Genomic DNA, 25,897 nt, shown 5'->3' with positions numbered 1-25,897 from the left:
GCATAGAGGTGTTTATAGTATTCTCTGATGGTTGTTCGTATTTCTGTGGGATTGCTAGTGATATCCCCTTTATCAATTTTTATTGCATCTATTTGATTCTTCTGTCTTTTCTTCTTTATGAGTCTTGCTAGTGGTCTACCAATTTTGTTGATCTTTTCCAGAAACCAACTTCTAGATTCATTGATTTTTTGAAGGGTTTTTTTGTGTCTCTATCTCCTTCAGTTCTGCTCTGATCTTAGTTATTTCTTGCATTCTGCTAGCTTTTGAATGTCTTTGCTCTTGCTTCTCTAGTTCTTTTAATTGTGATGTTAGAGTGTCAATTTTAGATCTTTTCTGCTTTCTCTTGTGGGCATTTAGTGCAACAAATTTCCCTCTACATACTGCTTTCAATATGTCCCAGAGATTGTGCTCCATTGTGTCTTTGTTCTCATTGGTTTCAAAGAACATCTTTATTTCTGCCTTTATTTCGTTATGTACCCAGTAGTCATTCTGGAACCACTTGTTCAGTTTCCAGGTAGTTGAGCAGTTTCGAGTGAGTTTCTTAATCCTGAGTTCTAGTATGATTGCACTGTGGTCAGAGAGACAGTTTGTTATAATTTCTGTTCTTTTACATTTGCTGAGGAGTGCTTTACTTCCAATTATGTGGTCAATTTTGGAATAAGTGCAATGTGATGCTGAGAAGAATGTATATTCTGTTGATTTGGGGTAGAGAGTTCTATAGATGTCTATTAGGTCTGCTTGGGGCAGAGCTGAGTTCAATTCCTGGATATCCTTGTTAACTTTCTGTCTTGTGGATCTGTCTAATGTTGGCAGTGGGGTCTTAAAGTCTGCCATTATTATTGTGTAGGAGTCTAAGTCTCTTTGTAGGTCTCTGAGGACTTGCTTTATGAATCTAAGTGCTCCTGTATTGGGTGTATATGCATTTAGGATAGTTAGCTCTTCTAGTTGAATTGATTCTTTTACATTATGTAATGGCCTTCTTTGTCTCTTTTGATCTTTGTTGGTTTAAAGTCTTTTTATCAGAGACTAGGATTGCAACCCCTGCTGTTTTTTGTTTTCCATTTGCTTGGTAGATCTTCCTCCATCCCTTTATCTTGAGCCTACGTGTGTCTGTGCACATGAGATGGGTCTCTTGAATACAGCACACTCATGGGTCTTCAGCCTATGTGTGTCTGTGCACATGAGATGGGTCTCTTGAATACAGCACACTGATGGGTCTTATCTCTTTATCCAATATGCCAGTCTATGTCTTTTAATTGGAGCATTCAGGCCATTTACATTTAAGGTTAATATTGTTATGTGTGAATTTGATCCTGACATTATGATGTTAGCTGGTTATTTTGCTTGTTAGTTGATGCGGTTTCATGTTAGCATCAATGGTCTTTACAATTTGGCATGTTTTTGCAGTGGCTGGTACCAGTTGTTCCTTTCCATGTTTAGTGCTTCCTTCAGGAGTTCTTGTAAGGCAGGCCTGGTGGTGGCAAAATCTCTCAGTATTTGCTTGTCTATAAAGGATTTTATTTCTCCTTCACTTATGAAGCTTAGTTTGGCTGGAGATGAAACTCTGGGTTGAAATTCTTTTCTTTTCTTTAAGAATATTGAATATTGGCCCCCACTCTCTTCTGGCTTGTAGAGTTTCTGCTGAGAGATCCACTGATGGGCTTCTCTTTGTGGGTACCCTGACCTTTCTCTCTGGCTGCCCTTAATATTTTTTCCTTCATTTCAACTTTGCTGAATCTGACGATTATGTGTCTTGGAGTTGCTCTTCTCAAGGAATATGTTTGTGGCATTCTCTGTATTTCCTAAATTTGAATGTTGGCCTTCCTTGCTAGGTTGGGGAAGTTCTCCTGAATAATATCCTGAAGAGTGTTTTCCAACTTGGTTCCATTCTCCCTATCACTTTCAAGTACACCAATCAGACATAGATTTGGTCTTTTCATATAGTCCCATATTTCTTGGAGGCTTTGTTCATTTCTTTTTACTCTTTTTTTCTCTAAGTTTCTCTTCTCGCTTCATTTCATTCATTTGATCTTCAATCAATGATACCCTTTCTTCCACTTGATCAAATCAGCTACTGAAGCTTGTGTATGCATCACATAGTTCTTATGCCATGGTTTTCAGCTCCATTAGGTCCTTTAAGGTCATCTCTACACAATTTATTCTCATTAGCCAGTTGTCTAATCTTTTTTCAAGGTTTTTAGCTCCTTTGCGATGGGTTTGAACATCCTCCTTTAGCTCAGAGAAGTTTTTTTATTACCGATCGTCTGAAACCTTCTTCTAACTCATCAAAGTCATTCTCCATCCAACTTTGTTCCATTGCTGACGAGGAGCTGTGTTTCTTTGGAGGAGAAGAGGTGCTCTGATTTTTAGAATTTTCAGTTTTTCTGCTCTGGTTTCTTCCCATCTTTGTGGTTTTATCTACCTTCGGTCTTTGATGATGGTGACATACAGATGGGGTTTTGGTGTGCATGTCCTTTCTGTTTGTTAGTTTTCCTTCTAACAGTCAGGACCTTCCACTGCAGGTCTGTTGGAGTTTGCTGGAGGTCCACTCCAGACCCTGTTTGCCTGGGTATCACCAGGGGAGGCTGTAGAACAGCAAGTATTGCAGAATGGCAAATGTTGCTGCCTGATCCTTCCTCTGGAAGCTTTGTCTCAGAGGGGCAGCCAGCTGTATGAGGTGTCAGTCAGCCCCTACTGGGAGGTCTCTCCCAGTTAGGCTACTCAGTGGTCAAGAACCCACTTGAGGAGGCAGTCTGTCCATTCTCAGAGCTCACACTCCGTGCTGGGAGAACCAGTACTCTCTTCAAAGCTGTCAGACAGGGATGTTTTCTCAATTTTCCTTTTTTAAACTTTTATTAAGTTTTGTGGTATTTCATTAAGTTCAGGGGCACCACTGAACTTAAAATAAAATATTTTAACTTATTTATTTTATTTTATTTTATTTTATTAAGTTTGGGGATAAGCCTGAACTTAAATTAAAAGTTAAAAAGAAGAAAAAAAAAGAAAATAGAGGCCAGATGCGTTGGCTCACGCCTGTAATCCCAGCACTCTGAGAGGCCAAGGTGGGTGGATCACCTGAGGTCAAGAGTCCAAGACCAGCCTGGCTAACATGGTGAAATCCCATCTCTACTGAAAATACAAAAATTAGCCAGGCATGATGGCAGGTGCCTGTGATCCCAGCTACTTTGGAGGCTGAGGTGGAAGAATCACTTGAACCTGGGAGATGGAGGTTGCAGTGATTGCACCATTGCACTGCAGTCTGGGAAACAGAGCAAGACTCTATTTCAAAAAAAAGAAAATAGAATTAGTGTGGTTTGGCTTTCATACTGCAAAAATTACAAATGTGTGTGGGGTCTCATTTAGAAATAGTGAATTTAAAGATACAGTTCTAAAGTTATCAATCATCATTTCAGTGTACAACAAAGATGAAATATTGATTTGAAATAGATTGTAAGGTGCATAAACTTTTTTATTTGCAAAAGTATGACTGTTCAAGGAACCAAAACATACAAATATATACATGCTTGATGGAAGCAAAATTACTTGTTGGCCTTGGAATTTGTGGATTTGGTCAGCATTTAATTCTATTTAAGGGACCTTCATGTCTTGCCCTGAATAGTATTTCCAGCCTTGTCTTCTCCACATACCTATTCACTCATTCAATTGAATTAAATAACTGTAATACCATTATATGATCATACCCTAAAATTTTTGACTTGGATTTTGTTGGGTCTTTCACCTTTTTAATTCTTTCATTTCTGCAAGTCCTCATTTTATGTACTCCTTAACGTCCAGCTCTTTTCAACCTACTGCCATCTAATTCTAGTTAGACATAGTAACTTCTTGCTCGAACTCACAGAGCATTTGTTTCTCTTTATTTTCCTTCCTTCCCACCTCCCATTTTTTAGATTGTTGTTTGTTTTATTTTTTACATTATGACTTTCGTTCCACTCCCGGCAGAAATTATCATCTTGGTTGCACTTTTATGTTGACAATGCTATCTGCCACTCCTGAAAGTCATCTTCTTGTGATTATGGAACTTTGCATCCACAAAACCAAAGGCAGTGTCTGAATTTTGTACATAGCTGAACAATTTTTGGTGAATTTGATTGATTATCATTTGCATTCCTAATATAGCCATGATTGAGAAAATCTGCCAAAGGATTATTGTTCACTAATTACTACATACTTACTATGCTTTAGGCACTGCATCAAATATTTTACACATTGACCATGTCAACTGCTACTTTTAATATCTAAAGAAAGTGACGTCCTGAGAAGATCAATATAAATGGCAAAAATACAGTTTGACTTTAACATGACCTTCAAAATTCATATTACATGCCTTACTATTCAGTTATATATACTACAGCTGAAATAGTGAATGGACAACCAAATGAATGAATTAATAAGTGAATAAATTAAAAGGAGACTCTTAAGTCCTAACAGTAATGTGCTTTCAAGTGTCACAAATAATATCAGATCAAGTTTGGAAAAATTTAAATTTATTGTATACAAAAAGTGGAGAGCATCATTCAGGAGACTTCAAACCAAGATGTTCTCCTTATAATGGTTACAGCACAATTGATAAAGCATAAAGGAAGAAATATATTTACTTATCATGTGATTGGCTATTATACATTAACAATATTTTTAGGGAAAATAGAGATGCTTAAGCTGCTTTTTCTATAGCTGATTTATTTAATTTCGCTGAATCATGCTGACAAGCATATAAAGCTTACATTTGTGTTTCCTTTAGACACAGCATTTTGGGAAAACTGGAATGACTTCAGTTTTGGTTACATGGATACAAATAGTTGACCTTGAGATGTATCTAAACTGTGGCTCCCTTTTTTCTATTTCTTTAACACTAGAGTGACCCTAAGAATGACTCTTGGATCTTTGCCCTGGCTGTGCTTCTAAGCAGCAGCTTTGTCTACAACAGCATGAACACCATCAACCACCAGGCCCTGGAGCAGCTGCAGTATCCTTCCGGGAAGTGAAGAGCAGGTTTTATGGAGTTTAGGGGAATGGAAACGGATACTGTGTCTTCTTTGCTGTGACTCAGTTGTCCTGGTTGAGTAAGAAAAGACACAGTGCAAAAGGGAACGTGTATAAAACTTGTTTCTAAGTGAGATGTGGAAACGATGGTGTAGGGTGCCACCCCTTCCTTAGCTGAGATCCCAGCTATGTGACTGAACTAACAGAGCTAATCAGGGCAAAATCCTGCCCCAAACCTGATGAAGTTGAGGACTCCAGCGAGTTTGTGAGTTTCTTTCCAGACTTTATTTGGACTGTTCGGGATTTTACCCTGGAACTGAAGTTAGATGGACACCCCATCACAGAAGATGAGTACTTGGAGAATGCCTTGAAGCTGATTCCAGGTATCAGAGCATGGCCTAGATGGCAGAAGGTTCAGTAGTGGGTGGGCTCAACTAGGACCTGCTCTTCAACTTACACAAATTTTTATATTGGACCTGATTGAGGCCCTTGCTTATGGTGGTTGGTGATTGACAAGTGATTATGATTTTTGTGGTTATTTTTACTTGAAATTTCCCAGACGCTGAGGTTCAAATTCATTGAGGAAATTTAAAACTCAAAGTTCTATCAAATGATTTTAGACCCATAAGTACTATGAGAAATATATCAAGGATTACAATTAATATTATCACATCCTAAGACTCATATATTTGTGTTACTTATTAATTTCAAGTTCTCTTCCTATTCTATTTGGAGAAAATTACCTAATAAGTTTGGAAGCTCGTAAATGTAGAATCACAAGAAGTCAAATGATCAAATTTTGGAAATATATCTCACTTGGTCTATTTTATTAGCCTGGATAGTTATATCCTTTAGAGAAAAAGGAGAGTCATACAGATTAATGATTCAGGAAATTAAAAAAAAAATGCACTGACATGTGCTTCCAGTAGGACTGTCAAACCCTTTATTTTACTGTTTTCATAACATCACCTACTTCATTCTACAGTCTCATATAATACGTTGTCAACCTAATATACGTTTGTTAAATAGACTATATTTAGCAGAGTGGATACCTGCTAGCACCTACAATCAATATCCATGTTTGTTCATTTGTTCATCCTTTCAACAAATATTTGTTTTGAATAACTGATACACGCCACAGAATCCCTCTGCAAGACAATGTTAGACCTAATATAATCTGACCTGAGTATTTTCTGTCTCTTTCCGACATTTTCCCCAGCCGTATCTTGTCCTTGTTCCTAGCATTACTTTGTTTTTAAGCCCTACATTTCATTTCTGACACGGGGACAGTAAGATTGAGAAAGTCCATGATGCTCTGTAATATTAGCCAGAAACAGGAAGAAAAATATGACAGGACCTCTTTTCTATATGGATTCTATTTTAAAACGTCAAATACATAGAAACAGAGAGTAGAACAGTGGTTACCAGGGCACGGTGAGGAAGGAAATGAGGACATGTGGGTGAAAGGTACAAACTTGAAGTTATATAGGGTGGAAAAGTCTAGGGATCTAATATACTGCAGGAGAACTATCCTTAACGATATTGTATTTTACATTTAAAATTTACAGAGATTAGATTTTAGGTACTCTTACCACAAAAAAAAAACGACGAAAAGTATGGAAGGTAATGGATATCTAACTTGCTTACTTAGTAGTAGTTTCACTATGTACACGTACATCGAAACTTCATGTTATAACACCTTAAATATATATAATTTTTAAGGAAAGTACTTCTTATCATATTTTAGTTAATCATAATTCAGCAAACATTTAAAAAATCATCAGTCTAGGAGACATCATACAGCAGCTGGGGAAACCAACCATAAATTCCTTCACTTGAGGTGGATGCCTTCCCTTCCTTTCCAGAAGTACCTTTCTGACTCTGCTTTGTGCAGACATTGACTTTTCATACCTTAAGTAGATTAGCATAAGTTTGGTTGCATGAGAGGTTTTGTTGCATAGATTCACAGACATGAGAGACTGTAGTGGTTGATGCAAGGAACTTTGGAAATGAAAATCTTCAGGCTCGCTTAAAAGCTGTTCTTCAGTAGTCACTTTTTTCACTAATTCTGCAGGCAAGAATCCCCAAATCCAAAATTCTAACAAGCCCAGGGAGTGGATCAGGCATTTCTTTCCAAAACGGAAGTGCTTTGTCTTTGACCGGCCAACAAATGACAAAAAACTCTTACTCCATGTTGAAGAAGTACCGGAAGACCAACTGGATTGTAATTTTCAGGTGCAATCAGAAAACTTCTGTTCTTATATCCTCACCCATGCAAAGACCAAGACCCTGAGGGAGGGAATCCTTGTCACTGGAAACCGTGAGTCTATTCCCCTATATGGGTGTTTATTGAGGCCTACTGTATCTCAAAAACTAGTAAACTAAGCTTATAAGCACGAACAACTGGTAAGGAAATAACATCTGTGTTATGAGGTGTGGGATAAGTGAAGGATATTTTTCTCAGTGAGGGTATAAAAGATGTATTGTGAATTTACACAAAACAGAAAGTAAGTATCTGCAAGCCTAATGAGATTTTGAGATACAAAATTCAGCAAAATCTTATAAACAAAGCTGGCTTCATGAACATGTTACCTGTGCAGTCTTTTAGTGCTCTGTACAGAAAAGAGCTTCTCACAGGGTTTAACGTTCTGGCACTCTCTTAAGTGTTTTTATAAAGGCACCTGCGTTTACATTCAGAATCATGATCCACAAATGATATAATTTACTTTGCTGAATAAATGTTTTTAAATTTTTACTTAAGCAGAAAAGTATTCTTTTTCAAGAAACCCTTGCTCCATATTGTTTGTGATTAGTAATTAACTTTGTAATGTGGTGAGCTGGAGAACAAAATAGAAAGAATAAATAGGAACAACAGTGATGTTATTGTAAGAAAGTGGCTTCATAAAAAGTAGTAGTAGTAGTAATAGTAGAATTAAAAGAAGGAGAAGGAGGGAAAATTCATGTTAAATGGAATTTTTTGTGATTTTTAGAATGCTGATACATACCACTTGTAAAACAATGAGTGAAAACTTTCTATCTATTCCCTAAATTTCCTAAATCATTCAGGGCTGGGGATGCTGGTGGAGACCTACCTGGATGCCATCAACAGTGGAGCGGTTCCTTGTCTGGAGAATGCAATGGCAGCTCTGGCCCAGCGTGAGAACTCAGCGGCCGTGCAGAGGGCAGCTGACCACTATAGCCAGCGGATGGCCCAGCAAGTGAGATTCCCGACAGATACGCTCCAGGACCTGCTGGACGTGCACACGGCCTGTGAGAGGGAAGCCATTGCAGTCTTCATGGAACACTCCTTCAAGGATAAAAACCAGGAATTTCAGAAGAAGCTCGTGGTAATCTTCGTTTTTTTTTTTTTTCCTGATTACTGCCTTTCTGGAATGATACGTATAGCCCACCTTTTTAATGCCATGGTTCATCTCTTTCTCATGGTAAAGGGAGCTTGGATTATTTTATGTGACTGAATTTAATGGGCTACAGTTTTTGATTTTTCTAAAATATGGGAAATTTATTAATTTTCTATCATATATAAGAAATTATGATTGTAGCCCATTTAACAACACATTTATACAACATACTAACTACAGTTAATAACAATGTATTGCATTCTTGAAAATTACTAAGAGAATAGTATTTAGAATGACAAATATTTGAGCTAATATATATGTTACTTAGTTTTAGTAATTTCATAATCTATACAAGTTAAACAGAATTCTTAACTTGTACAGATTATGTTACATTTCATGTTACATTTCAAAATAACATGATGCAAGCATTATACATATACAATTTTTTTTTTATTTTATAAAAAGGTAAAATAAAGAAACACTTCCCTGACTCTGAGTGTGAAAAAATGCCTAAGCTCACAGCTCTGTAAGTCAGAAGTTCCTTTTAGGGCATCTGTGTGCTCCCCTCAGTGTGTCATAAGCTGAAAACAAGGTGTTGATTGAGCTTACTTCTTACCTGTATGCTCAGGTGAACCTCTCTCCATCTTCAAGTCAGCAATGATGCATCAAATGTTTCTCTTGTTTCTAACCTCTCTGGCTTCCTCTTCTGCCTCAAGGTAAACAAAAAAGCTCTGCTTTCAAAGAGCTCATATGATATGGTAATTCTTAAATACTTTTTTGAGTATACTCAGTACTACTTGAATATTCTCCATTTCTAAAAGTCAACAGATATCATATAATGTTATGTAAACACTGGAGTACACTCCGTCATATTAATAAGCCCAGGGACTATGGAGAGTGTGGAAACTTCGGAGGGGAAATCCTGGGGGATATCTTAAATCTGCCTTTGGCACTGTTATTGAATAGCCTTCTTTCAGTCTGTCTATTACCAGTCCACAAGTGACAGAAATCTCTTAGTACATATTGAGAAAACCCAGATGCAATCATAACTTACAAGTGTAAGCAAAAAATAATAATGTTCCCATATCTTCACATGCTAAGATCCCTTTTGGAGTTCCAAGCTCTGTTCAGAGTACAATCAAGTCATTACTGGGATGTGATTATACCAGAAGGGTTGATTTTCTGTGTACACATTTTATTCATAGCAATCCATGCTCTCTAAGGACACTACTACTGCCACAACTGAATTGTTCCTTGCTTATTTTTTATAGTTAGATCACCGTTAATCATACTTTTGCTGAAGGAAAGATAGAGTTCATGAACTTTCCACAGGCCATGCAGAGAACTGATCCAAACTGGAATTAAAACAAGTCTTCTGACTCTTGGTCTACACCATATCTCAGTCCGCTCTGAGGCCATCAGACTACTTCTTCCAAGAGGATCACAGTTGGACCTTCCCTTCTAACACCTTCTTTTTACTGTTTTTTTCCCCTACACTTTTCTGGCAGGACACCATGGAGAAAAAGAAGGAAGACTTTGTGCTACAGAATGAAGAGGCATCTGCCAAATATTGCCAGGCTGAGCTTAAGCGGCTTTCAGAGCTCTTGATGGAAAGTATTTCAAGAGGAACTTTCTTTGTTCCTGGAGGGCACGATATCTACTTAGAAGCAAAAAGGAAGATTGAACAGGACTATACACTAGTGCCCAGAAAAGGAATTAAGGTGAGGAATAAGGGGAGAATGGATGACAGAGGATAGTCAGAGGGTCCTTGTTGCCCTTTCTGAAAATCTAAGAACACAGCACCATTTATGGACAAAAAGTGAAGCATGGAAATACCTTGATGTTTTAAATCTTAAAATCCACAATTATTTAGCTACTCTTACTAAAACAGAACTTTTTTTTTCCCAAAGAGGATTTAGAATCAGAAGTCCAGGTGAAACAAACCATTTCTTTTATTTATCAAATAATGTGATAGTTTTTGTGCTAAATACAGAAAATACACTATGAAAGGAAGAGCTTTGTTTTCAGAAGTTTATGGTCTTACACAAGATGGACAAATTAATACTCAATTGGATATGGAGTGTTTATGCTTATCATACTGGTGTACATTGATAGTGATGATGATGATGGTGATGATCAACAGAAAGGTTCATAGACATTGAGCATACATTTTGTGTATCAGATATTGTTTTAGGTGATTTTGTTGGATTATCAGTTTCATTCTCAGAATAATGTAAATTAGTTACTACTATCTTCCATATAGGCAATTGAGAAACAACGCATGGAGAGGCTAATAAAGTTCCTAAGATGACACAGTCAGTAAGTGGTGGAGCTGATGGGCTGATCTATGTACTTAAAAGCCATTGGAAACTCATGATTTTTCTTTTTGAGGAAACTGTCCTGTGTTCTATGATGACTATACTAATTCACGTTCCTCCCAACGGTGTCTAAGGGTTCCCTTTTCTCTACATCCTTGCCAATGCTTGTTATCTTTTGACTTTTTGATAATCATCATTCTGTGTGAGGTGATATCTCATTATGGTTTTCATTTGCATTTCTCTGAAGTTTAGTGATGCAGAACATGCTTTCACATACTTGATGGTCATTTAAATGTCTTCTTTTGAGGGATGTCTGTTCAGGTCTTTTGCTCATTTTTTTAAAATCAGTTTTGTTGTATTTCATTTTATTGTGTTGCTATTGAGTTATATGAGCTCCGTATATATTTTGGATATTAAGCACTTATCAGATATACGGTTTGCAAATATGTTCTATTCTGTATGTTGTCTTTTCTTTTTTCCTTTTTTTTTTTATTGAGTGGTAACTTAGTTTGATGTAGTCCCACTAGTTTCTTTTAGCACTTGTTGCCTGTGCTATTGGTGTGAAATCCAAAAATATCATTGCCAAGACCAGTGTCTAGGAGTATTTCCTGGGTTTTCTCTTAAGAGTTTTACAGTCTTTGGTCTTATGTTTAAATCTTTAACCAATTTTTAGTTGACATTTGTGTGTAGTACAAGGGTCCAATTTTCCTACCACCATTCCACCATTTATTAAAGATACTACCTTTTTCTCTTGGTGTACTCTTGGCACATGTTTTTTAAAAGTCTTTGCCTGTAAACGTGTAGGTTTGTTTTCTGGCTCTCTATTCTGTTCCACGGAGTTAGATGTCTGTTTTGATGCCAGCATTATGCTACTTGATACCTTTGTAGTAGATTTTGGAGTCAGATAGTATGATGCCTTTGGCTCTGTTTTTCTTGCTTTGGCTATTTTGGGGTCTTTTATGGTTCCATATGAATTTTATAATTGGTTTTCTTACTGCTGTGGAAAAAACAGCGTTGGAATTTTGATAGATATTGTGTAAATCTGTAGATTTTTTAGATAGTATGAACATTTAACAATATTAATTTTTCCAATCAGTATACATGGAATATCTCTCCATTTACTTTATGTCTTCTTCAGTTAATTTCATCAGCATTTTATGATTTTCAGTGTACAGATCTTTCACCTCTTTGGTTACATTTACTCCTAAGCACTTTATTATTTCGATGCTATTATAAATGTGATTGTTTTCTTATTTTTTCATATAGTTTGTTCTTAGTGCATAGAAATGCAGCTGAATTTGTATGTTAATTTTGTATCCTCCAACTTTACTGAATGTATTAGTTTAACAGCTATTGGTGGACTTCTGGTTGTATTTCCAAAGGAACTAAAGTCACTATCTCAAAGAGATATTTTCACTCCCATGTTCATTGCAGCATAATTCACGATAGCCAAGACATGAAAACAACCTGTGTCCATCCACAAATGAGCAAGTGAAGAAAATGTGATATATATGCTTATCTATATGTAAATATAGATATATAAAATAAAGTATTATTCAGCCTTAAAAAGAAAGAAATCTTACCACTGGTGACAACATGAATGAACCTGGAGGACATTATGCTTAGTGAAATCAGCCATTCTTAGAAAGACAAATACTGCATGACACACCTTTGTGTGAAATTATTTAAAAAGAGTGAAAGTTGGCTAGGGCATAGTGGTTCAGGCCTCTAATCCCAGCACTTTGGGAGACTGAGACAGGTGGATCACAAGGTCAGGAGATTAAGTCCATCCAGGCCAACATGGTGAAACCCTGTCTCTACTAAAAATAAAAAAATTAGCCTGGCATGGTGGTGCATGCCTGTAGTCCCAGCTACTAGGGAGGCTGAGGCAGGAGAATCACTTGAATCCAGGAGGAGGAGGTTGAAGTGAACTGAGATCGCTCCACTGCACTCCAGCTTGGTGACAGAGTGAGACTCCGTCTAAAAAAAAAAAAAAAAAAAAAAAGTGAAAGTCACAGTAGAATGGGTGGTTACCAGGGGGAGAGGGGTGGGAGGAAAGAGGAGATAGTGGGCAGTAGGTACAAACATTCAGTTATAAGATGAATAAGTTCTGGATGCCTAGTGTATAGCCTGGTGACTATAGTTAATGTACTGTATACTTGAAATTTTCTAAGAGAGTAGGTCCCTTGTGTTCCCACCACACACATACAAAAATAGATAACTACATGAGGTGCAAATATATTAGCTTGATAATGGTAACCATTTCATAATGTATACATATACCAAAATATTGTGCTGTTCCTCTTAAACATAATTTTTATTTATCAATCAACTTCAAAAAACTTGTAAAACAAAATTAGAAATTAGCCTATATTATTTAAAAAGGAAAAAATAGCAGATACTGGTGAGGTTGTAGAGAAAAGGGAATGCTTATACACTGCTGGTGGGATTGTAAATTGTAAATTCCCCTGTGGGAAGCAGTTTAGAGATTTCTTAAAGAACTAAAAATAGAATTATTATTCTTATTATTGAACCCAGCAATCCTATTACTAGGTATATGCCCAAAGGAAAATAAAACATTCTACCAAAAAGACACCTGCACTCATATTTTATCACAGCAGTATTCACAATAGCAAAGACACAGAATCAACATATGTGCCCATCAACAGTGGACTGGATTTTAACAATGCGGTGCATATACACCTTGAGACACTATGTAGCCATAAAAAGAATGAAATCATGTCCTTTGTAGAAAAATGGTTGCATCTGAAGGCCATTATATTAAGTGAATTAATGCAGAAACAGAAAACCAAATACTGCATGTTCTCACTTGTAAGTGGGAGCTAAACAATGAATACACATGTACATAGAGATGGGAACAATATACACTGGGGAATACAAGAGAGAGGAGGCAGGGGGTACTATGTTTACTATCTGGGTGACTGTTTTGACTGAAGCCCAAACCTCAGTATCATGCAATATAGTCATGTAACAAACCTGCATGTGAACCCCATTGATTGAGTTGGGTTATTTGTCCCCACTCAAATCTCATATTGAATTGTAATCCCCAATGCTGGAAGTGAGGCCTCGTGGGAGGTATTTGGATCATGGGAGCAGATCCTACATGGCTTGCTGCTGTCTGCGTGATAGTGAGTTCTCTGGAGGTCTGGTCATTTAAAAATGTGTGGCACCTCCCCCAACCACTCTCTCTCGCTCTCTCTTGCTCCTGCTTTTGTCATGTGACATGCAAGCTCCTGCTTCACCTTCCACCAGGAGTAAAAGCTTCCTGAAGCCTTACCAGAAGCCATGTTTCCTGTAAAGCCTGCAGAACTATGAGCCCATTAAACCTCTTTGCTTTATAAATTGCCCCTGAACTTAAAATAAAAGTTAAATTAAAAAAAAAATTAAATGTAGATCCTAACTCTAAACCTAAATCATTATTGCTCACTCACCCTACAACAGTAGGGTCCAAAAAACTATTTTAAATACAGATCAGATGAAAATAAATAGCTACTTGTAATCCTCCTTGGAAAGATATGTATATCAAATCTGAGTATGATTTTTTACTCCATAAGTCCCTACCAGTTAAAGAGAAAAAAGGGCTAAATTCTGAACTGCAATGTCTTTTGCATTCTCAGAACCAAGCCTAGTACAGGTCAGGTAATTTCACTTATCTGAGTTTCAATTTCCTCACAAAATGAAAAGAAGGTGACTGTTTAATATTTAAAAAGTCAGAATTCCAAGTGTTGACAAGAATATGAAGCAACTGGAATTCTCACACATTGCTAATGAGGTATAAATCAGAACATCAATTTGGAAAACTGTTTGGTTTCAGTTGCTAAAGTTGAAAAACAAATACTGAATGACCCAGTAAATCCATTCCTAGATACATACATTCACTTAAAAGATTGGGACAGAAATGGTCACAACAGCACCATTCACAATAGCACCAAACTGAAATTTTACCCTAATGTCCATCAACAATAGAACAAGTAAACTAGTGTATTCACATAATGGCATACTATATCACAATGAAAATGAATAAGCTACAATCACACAGTAAGAAAAAAAATAAATTGCCCAGTCTCAGGTATTTGTAGTAATGCAAGAATGGCCTAACACACCCATGAATCTGATTTTTTTTTTTTTTTTTTTGAAAGAAGGAAACAAGGAAAATAACCATCAAAAAATGCCTAGGTCCTTCCTTCTGTGATGTGCCCCACCCACCCAAATTTCAGTCACTAATCACATGTTGGCTGAGGTATTTATGCCTTTTTTTCCTTCCCACGTGTGACTATTAAGTCTATGCAGTGTTGTATTTTCCGTGATTGTTAATTTCCCATTTTGGACAGCCATGTTACTGCCTTAAAGTTTCAAATTCTTAAAGTTTCTCAGGCCAGGTACAGTGTCTCACACCTATAATCCCAACGCTTTGGGAGGCCAAGGCAGGAGGATTGTTTAAGACCAGGAGATTGAAACTACCCTGAGCAACATCACAAGACTTCCATCTCTACAAAAATAAAAAATAAAATTAGTACACATCTGCAGTCCCAGCTACACAGGAGGCTGAGGCAGCAGCATTCAGCCCAGGAGTTCAAGGTTGAAGTCATAGTACTACTGAACTTACCCTTGGGTGACAGAGTGAGACTGTCTCAAAAAAGAAAAAAAAGTTTCTCAACTGTTTAATTTTCCATTATATTCACCGCTACTCCTGTAAATAGACCAAATAGTTACCTGTTCGGTCTTTTTAAGGTTTTAACTTTTTAAGTTAAATTTGAATACATTGTTTACTTTTAGTGAACTATTATCAACATTCTTAACAGTGATCAAAAGTAAATTAATTAATTAATAATTAGACTAGAAAAGCTTCCAGCGAGATAAGAGCTATTAGGTAAAGTATCAATAGATGTTATCCTAATTTGAAAAGGGTAGGCAGGCTTTCAGGCAGAAGAAAAAAGAAAGCAAATAATGCAAACTATGGAGGATGTGGGTTTGTAGAACTGCATAGAAATCTGGTTGTCTGCACCCTGAGGTGGGTGGTGAGCAGCATCCCTGGGAAAAGAGGCTGGACAGGCATGAGGGAGGCTGCTGCACAGGGTTTTCATGTCTCAACAAAGAGCTTGGACGTTTTGTTGTGGCTGTGGAAAGAAAGAAACCACTGTGGAATCTTAAGAATAATGTGAAGTTTACAAGTTTAGATCTGTGGCTTTGTTGAACAATAATTTCCTTATCACAAGACAAGATTTCTGCTGCCTGACAGGTCTTTGCTCCTTCTTGATTCTTCAGGCAAATGAGGTCCTCCAGAGCTTCCTGCAGTCACAGATGATTATAGAGGAATCCATCCTGCAGTCAGACAAAGCCCTCACTGCTGGAGAGAAGGCCATAGCAGGTACAGGGACAGGGCTCAGCTTTCAGGCAAATGGGTAGGTTCTTGCAATACCCTCTTGAAGTTCAGAAAAAAGGATTTTCCTTCTACCAGGAGCTTTTTTGTCATAGGGAACACATGCTCTGCTAAAACTGAAAATAACAAGGCGAGTTGGGATTGAACATTCAGCCACTCAGTTTCTTCCCACAACATTCTTAAACATGCTCTTGCTGACATGGCTAGTGGGAGAATTCAGAGATTCTCAATTCCCCACCTTGGTGCTTTTTACAAAGTCAGTTTGGCCTCTGAACTCAGGAGAATAGAACTCAGACAAGACTGTTACTTCCATTTTTTTTTTTTCTTTCCAACTTTTATTTTAGGTCCAGAGGGTAAACAAGTAGGTTTGTTACATGGGTAAATTGTGTGTCATGGGGATTTGTTGTACAGATTATTTCACCACCCAGGTAATGAGCACAGTACCCCACAGGTAGTTTTTCAATCTTCACCCTCTTCCCATCCTCCACAAGTAGGTCCTGGTGTCTATTGGACTCTTTGTGTCCATGTGTACTCAATATTAGGTTCCCACTCATAAGTAAGAACATGTGGTATTTGGTTTTCTAGTCCTGCATTAATTCTCTTAGGGTATTGACCTCCAGCTGCATCCACAGTGCTGCAAAGAACATGATTTCATTCATTTTATGGCTGTGTAGTATTCTAAGGCATATACGTACAACATTGTCATTATCCAGTCCACTGCTGATGAACATTTAGGTTGATTCCACATCTTTGCTATTGCAAATAGTGTAGTGATGAACATGCGCATGCATGTGTCTTTATGGTAGAATGATTTATTTTCCTTTGGGTATATACCTAGTAATGGGATTGCTGGGTCAAATGATAGTTTTGTTTTAAGTTCTTTGAGAACTCTCCAAACTGCTTTCCATAGCAGCTGAACTAATTTACAATCCCACCAGCAGTGTATAAGAATTCCCTTTTCTTGGCAACCATGCCAGCATCTGTTATTTTTTGACTTTTTAATAACAGCCCTTCTGACTGGTATGAGATTATATCTCATGTGGTTTCTATTTGCATTTTTCTAATGATTTATGATGTTGAGCATTTTTTCATATGCTTGCTGGCCATGTGTATGTCTTCTTTGGATAAATGTCTGTTAATGTCCATTGCCTGTTTTCTAATGGGGTTGTTTGCTTTTTTCTCAATTTCTTTAACTTCCTTATAGATTTTGGATAATTAGATTTTTGTCGGATGCACAGTTTGCAGATATTTTCTCCCATTCTGTAGGTTGTCTGTTTACTCTGTTGATAGTTTCCTTTGTTGCGTATGAGCTCTTTAGTTGAATTAGGTCCCACTTGTTAATTTTTTGTTTGGTTGCTGTGGCTTTTGAAGTTTTCATCATGAAATCTTTGCCAGTGCCTATGTACAGAATGGTATTTCCTAGGTTTTCTTTTGGGGGTTTTATAGTTTTAAATTTTACATTTACATCTTTAACTCATGTCGAGTTGATTTTTGTATATAGTGAGAAGACGGGGTCCAGTTTCAGTCTTCTGCATATGGCTAGCCAGTTAACCCAGCACCATTTATTGAGTAGGGCATTCTTTCTCCATTGCTTTTTTTGTTAGCTTTACCAAAGATCACATAGTTGTAGGTGTGTGGTATTATTTCTGCTTTCTTTAACCTTTTCCATTTGTTTATGTGTCTGTTTTGTTTTGTTTTGTTTTTTGACCAGCACCATGCTATTTTGGTTATTGTAGTCTTGTAATATAGTTTAAAGTCAGGTCATGTGATGTCTCTGGCTTTGTTCTTTTTGGTTATGAGTGCCTTGGCTACTTGGTTTTTTTGTTGTTGTTGTTGTTCCATGTGGATGTTAGAATAGTTTTTACTAATTCTATTTTTTAAAAAGTCATGGATAGTTTGATAGGAATAGCATTGAATATGTAAATCACTTTGGGCAGTATGACTATTTTAACAACATTGATTCTTCCTATCCATATGCATGGAATGTTTTTCCATTTGTTTGTGCAGTCTCAGATTTCTTTAAGCAGTGTTTTATAATTCTCTTTGTAGAGATGTTTCACCTGCCTGATTAAATCTAGGTATTTTATTCTTGGTTATGCACAATGGCTATTGTGAATAGGATTGTGTTCTTGGTTTGACTTTCAACTTGGACATTATTGGTGCAGAGAAATGCTACTGATTTTTGTACATTGATTCTTTTATCCTGAAACATTGCTGAAGTTTATCAGATGGAGGAGCCTTTGGGCAGAAAGTATGGAGTTTTCTAAGTATAGAATTATATTGTCTACGAAAAGAGATTGTTTGACTTCCTCTCTTCCTATTGGATAACTTTTTTTTTCCCCTTTGCCTGATTTCTCTGACTAGGACTTCCAGTACCATGTTGAATAGGAGTTGTGAGAGTGGGCATCCTTGTCCTTTTTTGGTTCTCTAGTGAAGTATTTCCAACTTTTTCACATTCAGTATGATGTTGGCTGTGGGTTTTTCATAGATGGCTCTTATTCTTTTGAGGTATGTTCCTTTGAGGCCCAGTTTGTTGAGATATTTTAACATGAAATATTGAATTTTATCAAAAGCCTTTTCTGTGCCCACTGAGATGATCATGTGATTTTTGTTCTGAGTCCTGTTTGTGTGAGGAATCAATTTATTGATTAGCGTATGCTGAATCAACCTTGCATTCCAGGAATAAAGCCTAATTGACAGTGGTGGATTTGCTTTTTAATGTGCTGCTGGATTTGGTTTGCTAGTATTTTGTTGAAGATTTTTTCATCCATGTTCATCAGGAATATTGTCCTGCATTTTTCTGTTTTTGTTGTGTCTCTGCCAGGTTTTTAAAATCAGAATGATGCTGGCCTCATAGAATGTATTAGGAAAGATTCCCTCCTCCCCATTTTTTGGAATAGTTGAGTAGAATTGGGACCAGCTCTTCTTTCTATGTCTGGTGGAATTGACTATGAATCTGTCTGGTCTAGGACTTTTTCTGCTTGGTAGGCTTTTTAATACTGACTCAATTTTGGAACTTGTTATTAGACTATTCCAGGTTTCAATTTCTTCCTGGTTCACTTTTGGGAGGTTGTATGTTTCCAGGAATTTATCCATTTCTTCTAGGTTTCTTGGTTAGTGTTGGTTAAGGTGCATAGTGGTGTTCATAATCGTCTCTGAGGATTTTTTATATTTCTGTGGAGTTGGTAGCAATGTCCCTTTTGTCATTTTTTTATTGTGTTTATTTGGATCTTCTCTTGTTTTGTTCTTTATTAGTCTAACTAGAAGTATATCCATCTTATTTATTCTTCCAGAGAACCATTGTTTTCATTGATCTTTTGTATGGTTTTTCTTGTCTCCATTTTGTTCACTTCAAGTCTGATTTTGGTTATTTCTTGTCTTCTGCTAGCTTTGTGCTTGGTTCACTTTTGTTTTTCTAGTTCCTCGAGGTGTAATGTTAGATTGTTAATTTGAGATATTTCTAACTTTCTGCTGTAGTTGTTTAGTGCTATTAACATTCCTCTTAACACTGCTGTAGTGGTGTCTCAAAGATTCTGGTAGTTGTATCTTTGTTTTCATTAATTTCAAAAAATTTATTTCTGCCTTAAATTCACTGTTTACCCCAAAATCATTCAGAAGCATATTATCTAATTTTCATGTAATTATATGGCTTTGAGAGATATTCTTTGTATTGATTTCTATTTTTACTGCATTGTGGTCTGAGAGCATTGGTATGATTTGGGTATTTTTTAAAATTTGTTAAGAATTGCTTTATGGCAGAGCAAGGGGTCAATTTTAGAGTATGTGCCATGTGCAGATGAGATGAATGTATATTCTGTTATTGTTGGGCGGAGAGTTTTGTAGATGTCTGTTAGGTCCATTTGGTCAAGTGTCAAGTTAGGTCCTGGATATCTTTGTTAGTTTTTTGCCTAAATGATCTGTCTAATATTGTCAGTGAAGTGTTGAAGACTCCAACTATTATTGTGTGGTTATCTAAGTCTCTTCATAGGTCTCTTTGAACTTGTTTTATGAATCTAGGATTCTCTAATATTGGGTGCATACATATTTAGTATAATTAAGTCTTCTTGTTGAATTGAAACTTTTACAATTATGTAATGCCCATCTTTATCCTTTTTGGTCATTATTGGTTTGGAGTCTGTTTTGTCTGAAATAAGAATAGCAACCTCTGCTCTTTTTGTTTTCCATTTGCTTGATAGATTTTTCTTCATCCCTTTTCTTTGAGCCTATAGGTGTAATTGCATGTGAGATTGGTCTCTTGAACATAGAAGACAGTTGGGTCTTATTTCTTTACGCAACTTGCCACTCTGTGCCTTTTAACTGGGGTGGTTAGCCCTTTTACATTCAAAGTTAATATTGATATGTGTGGATTTGATCCACACTTGATTTTGTTCTTGTTCTGTAGTGTCAATGATCCATGTACTGAAGTGTGCTTTTGTCGTGGCCGATAATGGTCTTTCATTTTCATGTTTAATGCTCTTTTCAGCAGCTTGTGTAAGGCAGGTCTGGTGGTAACAAATTCCCTTAGCATTTGCTTGTCTAAAAAGGATTTTTTTTTTTCTTATGAACCTTAGTTTGGCTGGATATGAAATTCTTCCTTGGAATTTTTTTCTGTAAAAATGCTGAATATAGGTCCCCAGTCTCTTCTGGCTTGTAGGGTATCTTCTGAAAGTTCCACTGTTAGCTTGATGGGATTCCCTTTATAGAAGACCTGCCCCTTTTTCTCAAGCTACCTTTAATTTTTTTTTTTTTTTTTTTTTTGTGCTGACCTTGGAAAATCTGATGACCATCTCACATGTGTTGGGGATGGTCATCTTGTATAGGATTTCACAGGGCTTCTCTCATTTCCTGAACTTGAATGTCAACCTCTCTAGTGAGATTGGGGAAATTTTCATGGGCATTATCCTCAAATATGTTTTCCAAATTGCTTGCTATCTTTCCCTCTCTTTCATGGGTGCCAATGAGTCATAGGTTTGGTCTCTTTACATAATATCAATATCATATTTCTCTGAGATTTTGTTCATTCTTTTTTATTCTTTATTTTTGTTTGATTAAGTTGATTTGAAAAATGCATTTTCAAGCTCTGAGTTTTTTTTTTTTGAGACGGAGTCTCGCTCTGTCGCCCAGGCTGGAGTGCAATGGCTGGATCTCAGCTCACTGCAAGCTCCGCCTCCCGGGTTTACGCCATTCTCCAGCCTCAGCCTCCCGAGTAGCTGGGACTACAGTCGCCCGCCACCTCGCCCGGCTAATTTTTTGTATTTTTTTAGTAGAGACGGGGTTTCACCATGTTAGCCAGGATGGTCTTGATCTCCTGACCTCGTGATCCGCCCGTCTCGGCCTCCCAAAGTGCTGGGATTACAGGCTTGAGCCACCGCTCCGGGCCAGAGATTTTTTTTTATCTTGGTCTATTCTACATTTAATACTCTGATTGTATTATGAAATTTTTGTAGCATGTTTTTCAGCTCTATCAAATCAGTTTGGCTCTTTTTTAAAATGACTATTTCAACTTTTAGCTCTTGAGTCATTTTACTGAATTCCTTCAATTCCTTGGACTGTATCTCAACTGTCTCCTAAATATCGATAATCTTCATTGCTACCCAGGATTCTGAATTCCATGTCTACTATTTCAGCCATTTCAGTTTGATTAAGAACTATTGCTGAGGAGCTAGTGGACTCATTTGGAGGTAAAAGACCAGAGTTCTTTCACTGTTTCTTTCTCATCTGTGTGGGCTGATATTCCTTTAGTCTTTGAAGTGTCTGTTTCTATTATGGATTTTTGGCTTTTATATTATTTTATTCTCTTGAAGATTCAACTGGTATAAGTTGGGTTCATTTGACCAGGTTGTTTTTTTTCTGGATGATTTCAAGGGGCCAAGGCTCAGATCAGCACTCCTGGGCTGGGGGCTTGAACCTTAGTAGGCTGGGACCAGGCCCATGGCTTTGTTCTCTGGCCCCTCTAGGTTAAGCAACTGCTGTGCTGCAGGGGGCAACTTGTTCCTGGTTAACTGGCAACAACACGCCAATGAGGGGTGCTGGCAAAAGTACTTTCTCAGAGCAGTGGCAGCAGGGTCCAAGGTCATGGGTGAGCAGCAGCAGCAGCAGGGCAGTCGTGCTGCAGGTTCTGTGCATGTGCATTGGTGGTGGCACATTGACAGGGTCTGCACAGGTGTGTGTACCTGCAAAGTGGTGGTGAGAGGCTGCAAGCGACTGTGTGCCAGCAAAACACTGGGGAAAGTGTGCATTGAGTGCACACTGGTGTGAGCCCATCTGCTGAAGCTCTATGATGGTTAGGTAGGGTATGTCAACAAAGAAGATATGGTGATGGCTGCTGGAAAGTGCTTCAGTTTGGCATCTGACGTTGCACTTTAAGTGGATGCAGTTAGGCAGGGACCATGAGAGAGGCTAGCAGACTTGGAGATGCTCAGATCATACTGGACCCATCCCACAGGCAAGATAGCCCAGTTCTATCCAGGACCAATAGTTGGCAAAAGCCAAAGCCACATATTTGGGCATGGCAAGCCTTGGGGGATGGGAGTTCCTGGTTGTGCTCCACTGCAGCCATTCCTGTGCCAAATATCTAGGCTCCACACGGGCCAGAGTCCTGTCCCTACCAACTCTCCAAGCAGCTGTCTTTGCCAGCTCAAACATCTATGGGAGTTGTGGGGTCTCTTAAAGCTAGGATTCTAGAGGTCCCTGGTGAGAGTGGGCCACTTCGCACCAATTTACCTCACCTGTGCAAGGTTCCCAGCTTCCTCTCCCTTCAGCCTTGGGTCTGCATCCTTCCTTCATCCACTCTCAATGCCTTCCTTCTGAAGTCCTGCTTGGAGTTTGTCAGTCTTCTCTATGGTCTGTTCTCTCAATGGGAGAAGCTCTTCCTGACTCCATCTACTTAGCCATCATGGTTCTTCTTCCACCTGACTGTTATTTTCTTCCCTCTGTAAAACCTCTGTGGAACAGCTAAGCAGGCTAAGAAGGAAGCAGCTGAGAAGGAACTGGAGCTGCTAAGACAAAAACAGAAGGAACAGCAGCAAATGATGGAGGCTCAAGAGAGAAGCTTCCAGGAAAACATAGCCCAACTTAAGAAGAAGATGGAGAGGGAAAGGGAAAACTATATGAAAGAGCTGAGAAAGATGCTGAGCCATAAGCTGAAGGTGAGTCTGGATGAAGCTTGGCAGTGCTTGAGGCACAATGCCAGTTCCTCAGTTAGGGAAGGGCCAAAATTTTAAGCTCAGTCAAGATTCCAGAAGGAAACACAAAAGGTATATATTTCGCTTAAATTTCAAATACATGTGAATTCTACTGAAGTCTGTAAGTTTACAAGACTCCAGCACTTTCTGTCATGTTAGACTTTGGAGAGTACACATGACATTCCCCAGGGTGCTGGGCTGCTGTTTGTGGTGATTATAGGATGGTCTCACTGTGCCCCAATTAATTAGGACCTTAGTCCACCAGCCCTCAGGATTCTTGGCACAACCATCAAAAGGACCCAAAATAGATCCATCTGGATGAAAGTATCAGATTTGGCTTAATATGAAATGATACTGAATTATCTCAAATTGCTCCATTTGTTTCTGTATCTGCCTGACTCATCCCTATACAACTAGAGTAAAATATATTCCTTGTCCCAACCTGGAACATGACAACCTGTGTTTTATACAGGGTCAGCAGTCCCCATTATTTGCTAGATGAGCATGGCCTTGCTACATTGGTGAAAAGGGGAATCAATTAGAATTAAACCTGCATTCCCTCTTGAAGGGCATTCATTGTGCTGGAACAAAATTCCTCCCTACCTCCAGTGAGATGGTACTGAGGAAATGTCACAAAGGTGTAAATCATGGATACTCCCACTATTCAGGTCCAGTCATCTGAAATGTCAGACAAACCCATCAAAGAGTTTCTGAGATGTTAGAGAAATGGACATGTGTTTAATGAAATTGTTAAATACAAAACTCGGACTCTTAAAAATTGAGAATCTTCAAAAGTAGGCTCTTTTACTTTTATAGGTCCTAGAAGAACCACTTACTGAAGGATTCAAAGAGATATTTGAGTCGTTAAATGAAGAGATTAATCGACTGAAAGAAGAGATTGAAGCAGCTGAAAATGAAGAGCCCTCAGTGTTTTCACAGATTCTTGATGTGGCTGGCAATATGTTTATTGCAGTGCTACCTGGGGCTGCTAGGTTAGTTGATTTAGGGATGAAAATTCTTAGCTCATTTATGTAACAGGCTGAGAAATCCTGGTAAGAAAATTATGAAATGAGGTTTCTTTTGTTAAAATGGTGTAACACTGTTGCTCATTTTAAAAGTATGTGTGTTATTGCAGTTTCATTTAAGAAAAGTTTAAAATTAAAAAGCAAATTTCAAAGAATATTATGGCCTGAAGTTCATAAAAACAAACTTAATTTTGACTGAAGTAATAATTAATAGAAATGGGGAACAAGTTAGGAGATAAAATTATCCTAGAAAAGATTTAAGTAAAGCAAAAAGACAAATGGTAAGATGAAGAAATTATTTTCAATTAATGTTATAGTCACAGAGATAATTTAAGTTATAATTAGCTCTTGTAAATCAGTGAGAAGAGAGTAACACCACATATTTTAAACAGGCAAAAATATGATAAAAATGTTTAATTTTACTGACAATAAAAGTTGTGCAAAGAAAAACTATGAGGTTCTTGCTTCAATTTATCATGGGCATGAAAGAACAGTTTGACAGGGCACTGAGCTGGCAAGGGTTTGAGAATATTGTCAGTGTCTCATATTTGCTAGTAAGAGTGTGAACTGTTGGAATCATATATGAAATATTTAAGTGCACATACCTTTGATCTAGCATTTCCACATTTAGAAGTCTATCATATAGATTGATTTACTCAAATCAAAAATTTTATATATAATAGTATTTATGTTGTGGCATTGTTGTAATGCCAAAGGACTGAAAAAAACGTGAAAGTCCCTCTTTCAGGTACCAATAAGGGAAATCTTGGGAAATCTTGGGAAATACTTGTAAAGGGATACTCTACAGCCACTAAAATGAAGAGAGAAGCTCTATTTGAACTAATATGAGGAGTCTCCAAGATGTATCATAAGTTAAAAAAAAAATGATGCAGGAAACATGTATAATTACTACCACTGAATTTAGAAACTAATAAATGTGTGCATATATTATTACCTCCTTCTGGAAAAATAGAAAATAATCTAGTATACATGGTCACAGCAGGGATGAACCTGAATGTTTGAGGTGAGAAATGAGAAGATAACTCATTTCACATCATATATTCTTCTGTGCCTTTATTTTTTTAATAAAAGTTGATTGCATTAATGTTATATTTATTGTCTTTGTTGAGTGCTTTAGGTTAACAAATACAGATTTCATTTAGTTCTTACTATAACCTTGAAGGACAAATGTTATCTTCAGTTTATGGATAATAAAAGGAAGATAGGGAGATTAATCTATTTGCCCAAGATCATCCGTTAGGTTGCCAAGTTATGACCTCAACTTGTATTTCATAACTCCAAATCCACTACATAGACTCTCTTATCAAGGACTGGAATAATCACTCTTAAACTGGGTTGTCAGACATATCAAAAGCGAAACAAAGATAATATTGTCAAGATGAACACAAATGTAATATACTTAGTTGAAAAAATGATATATTAAAGGATTTTATACTACTTATAAAGTCTTCTTTTCTTGCATTCCATATAGGGAGCTCCATTTAGTTATAAAGAATTGCTGCCGCAGCATGGATTTGATCTTTGATCTAATTTTTTCAAGATTTTGGGAGGCCAAGCAGTGATTGCAAATTCTTATGAAAATCTCTTG

General features: G+C 37.4%; 1 protein-coding gene across 1 annotated transcript in view; it reads left to right on the top strand.

Annotated features, from left to right (window-relative positions):
* LOC104664607 (guanylate-binding protein 7) overlaps window positions 1-24,801 on the top strand; it is a 45,533-nt gene extending 20,732 nt beyond the window's left edge. The window contains exons 4-11 of the mRNA XM_010366148.2: window positions 4,875-4,984; window positions 5,188-5,384; window positions 7,076-7,321; window positions 8,068-8,348; window positions 9,869-10,081; window positions 15,965-16,067; window positions 23,034-23,227; window positions 24,080-24,801. Coding sequence (XP_010364450.1) covers window positions 4,875-4,984; window positions 5,188-5,384; window positions 7,076-7,321; window positions 8,068-8,348; window positions 9,869-10,081; window positions 15,965-16,067; window positions 23,034-23,227; window positions 24,080-24,298 — 1,563 coding nt within the window. The 3' untranslated portion in view covers window positions 24,299-24,801. The remainder of the gene's footprint in view (window positions 1-4,874; window positions 4,985-5,187; window positions 5,385-7,075; window positions 7,322-8,067; window positions 8,349-9,868; window positions 10,082-15,964; window positions 16,068-23,033; window positions 23,228-24,079) is intronic.
* Window positions 24,802-25,897: the final 1,096 nt, after the last annotated feature.

Source organism: Rhinopithecus roxellana, chromosome 12, assembly GCF_007565055.1.
Source record: "Rhinopithecus roxellana isolate Shanxi Qingling chromosome 12, ASM756505v1, whole genome shotgun sequence".
Classification (NCBI taxonomy): Eukaryota; Metazoa; Chordata; class Mammalia; order Primates; family Cercopithecidae; genus Rhinopithecus; species Rhinopithecus roxellana.
The sequence above is the reverse complement of the archived record's forward strand: the minus strand, read 5'-3'. Positions and strand labels throughout refer to the sequence as shown.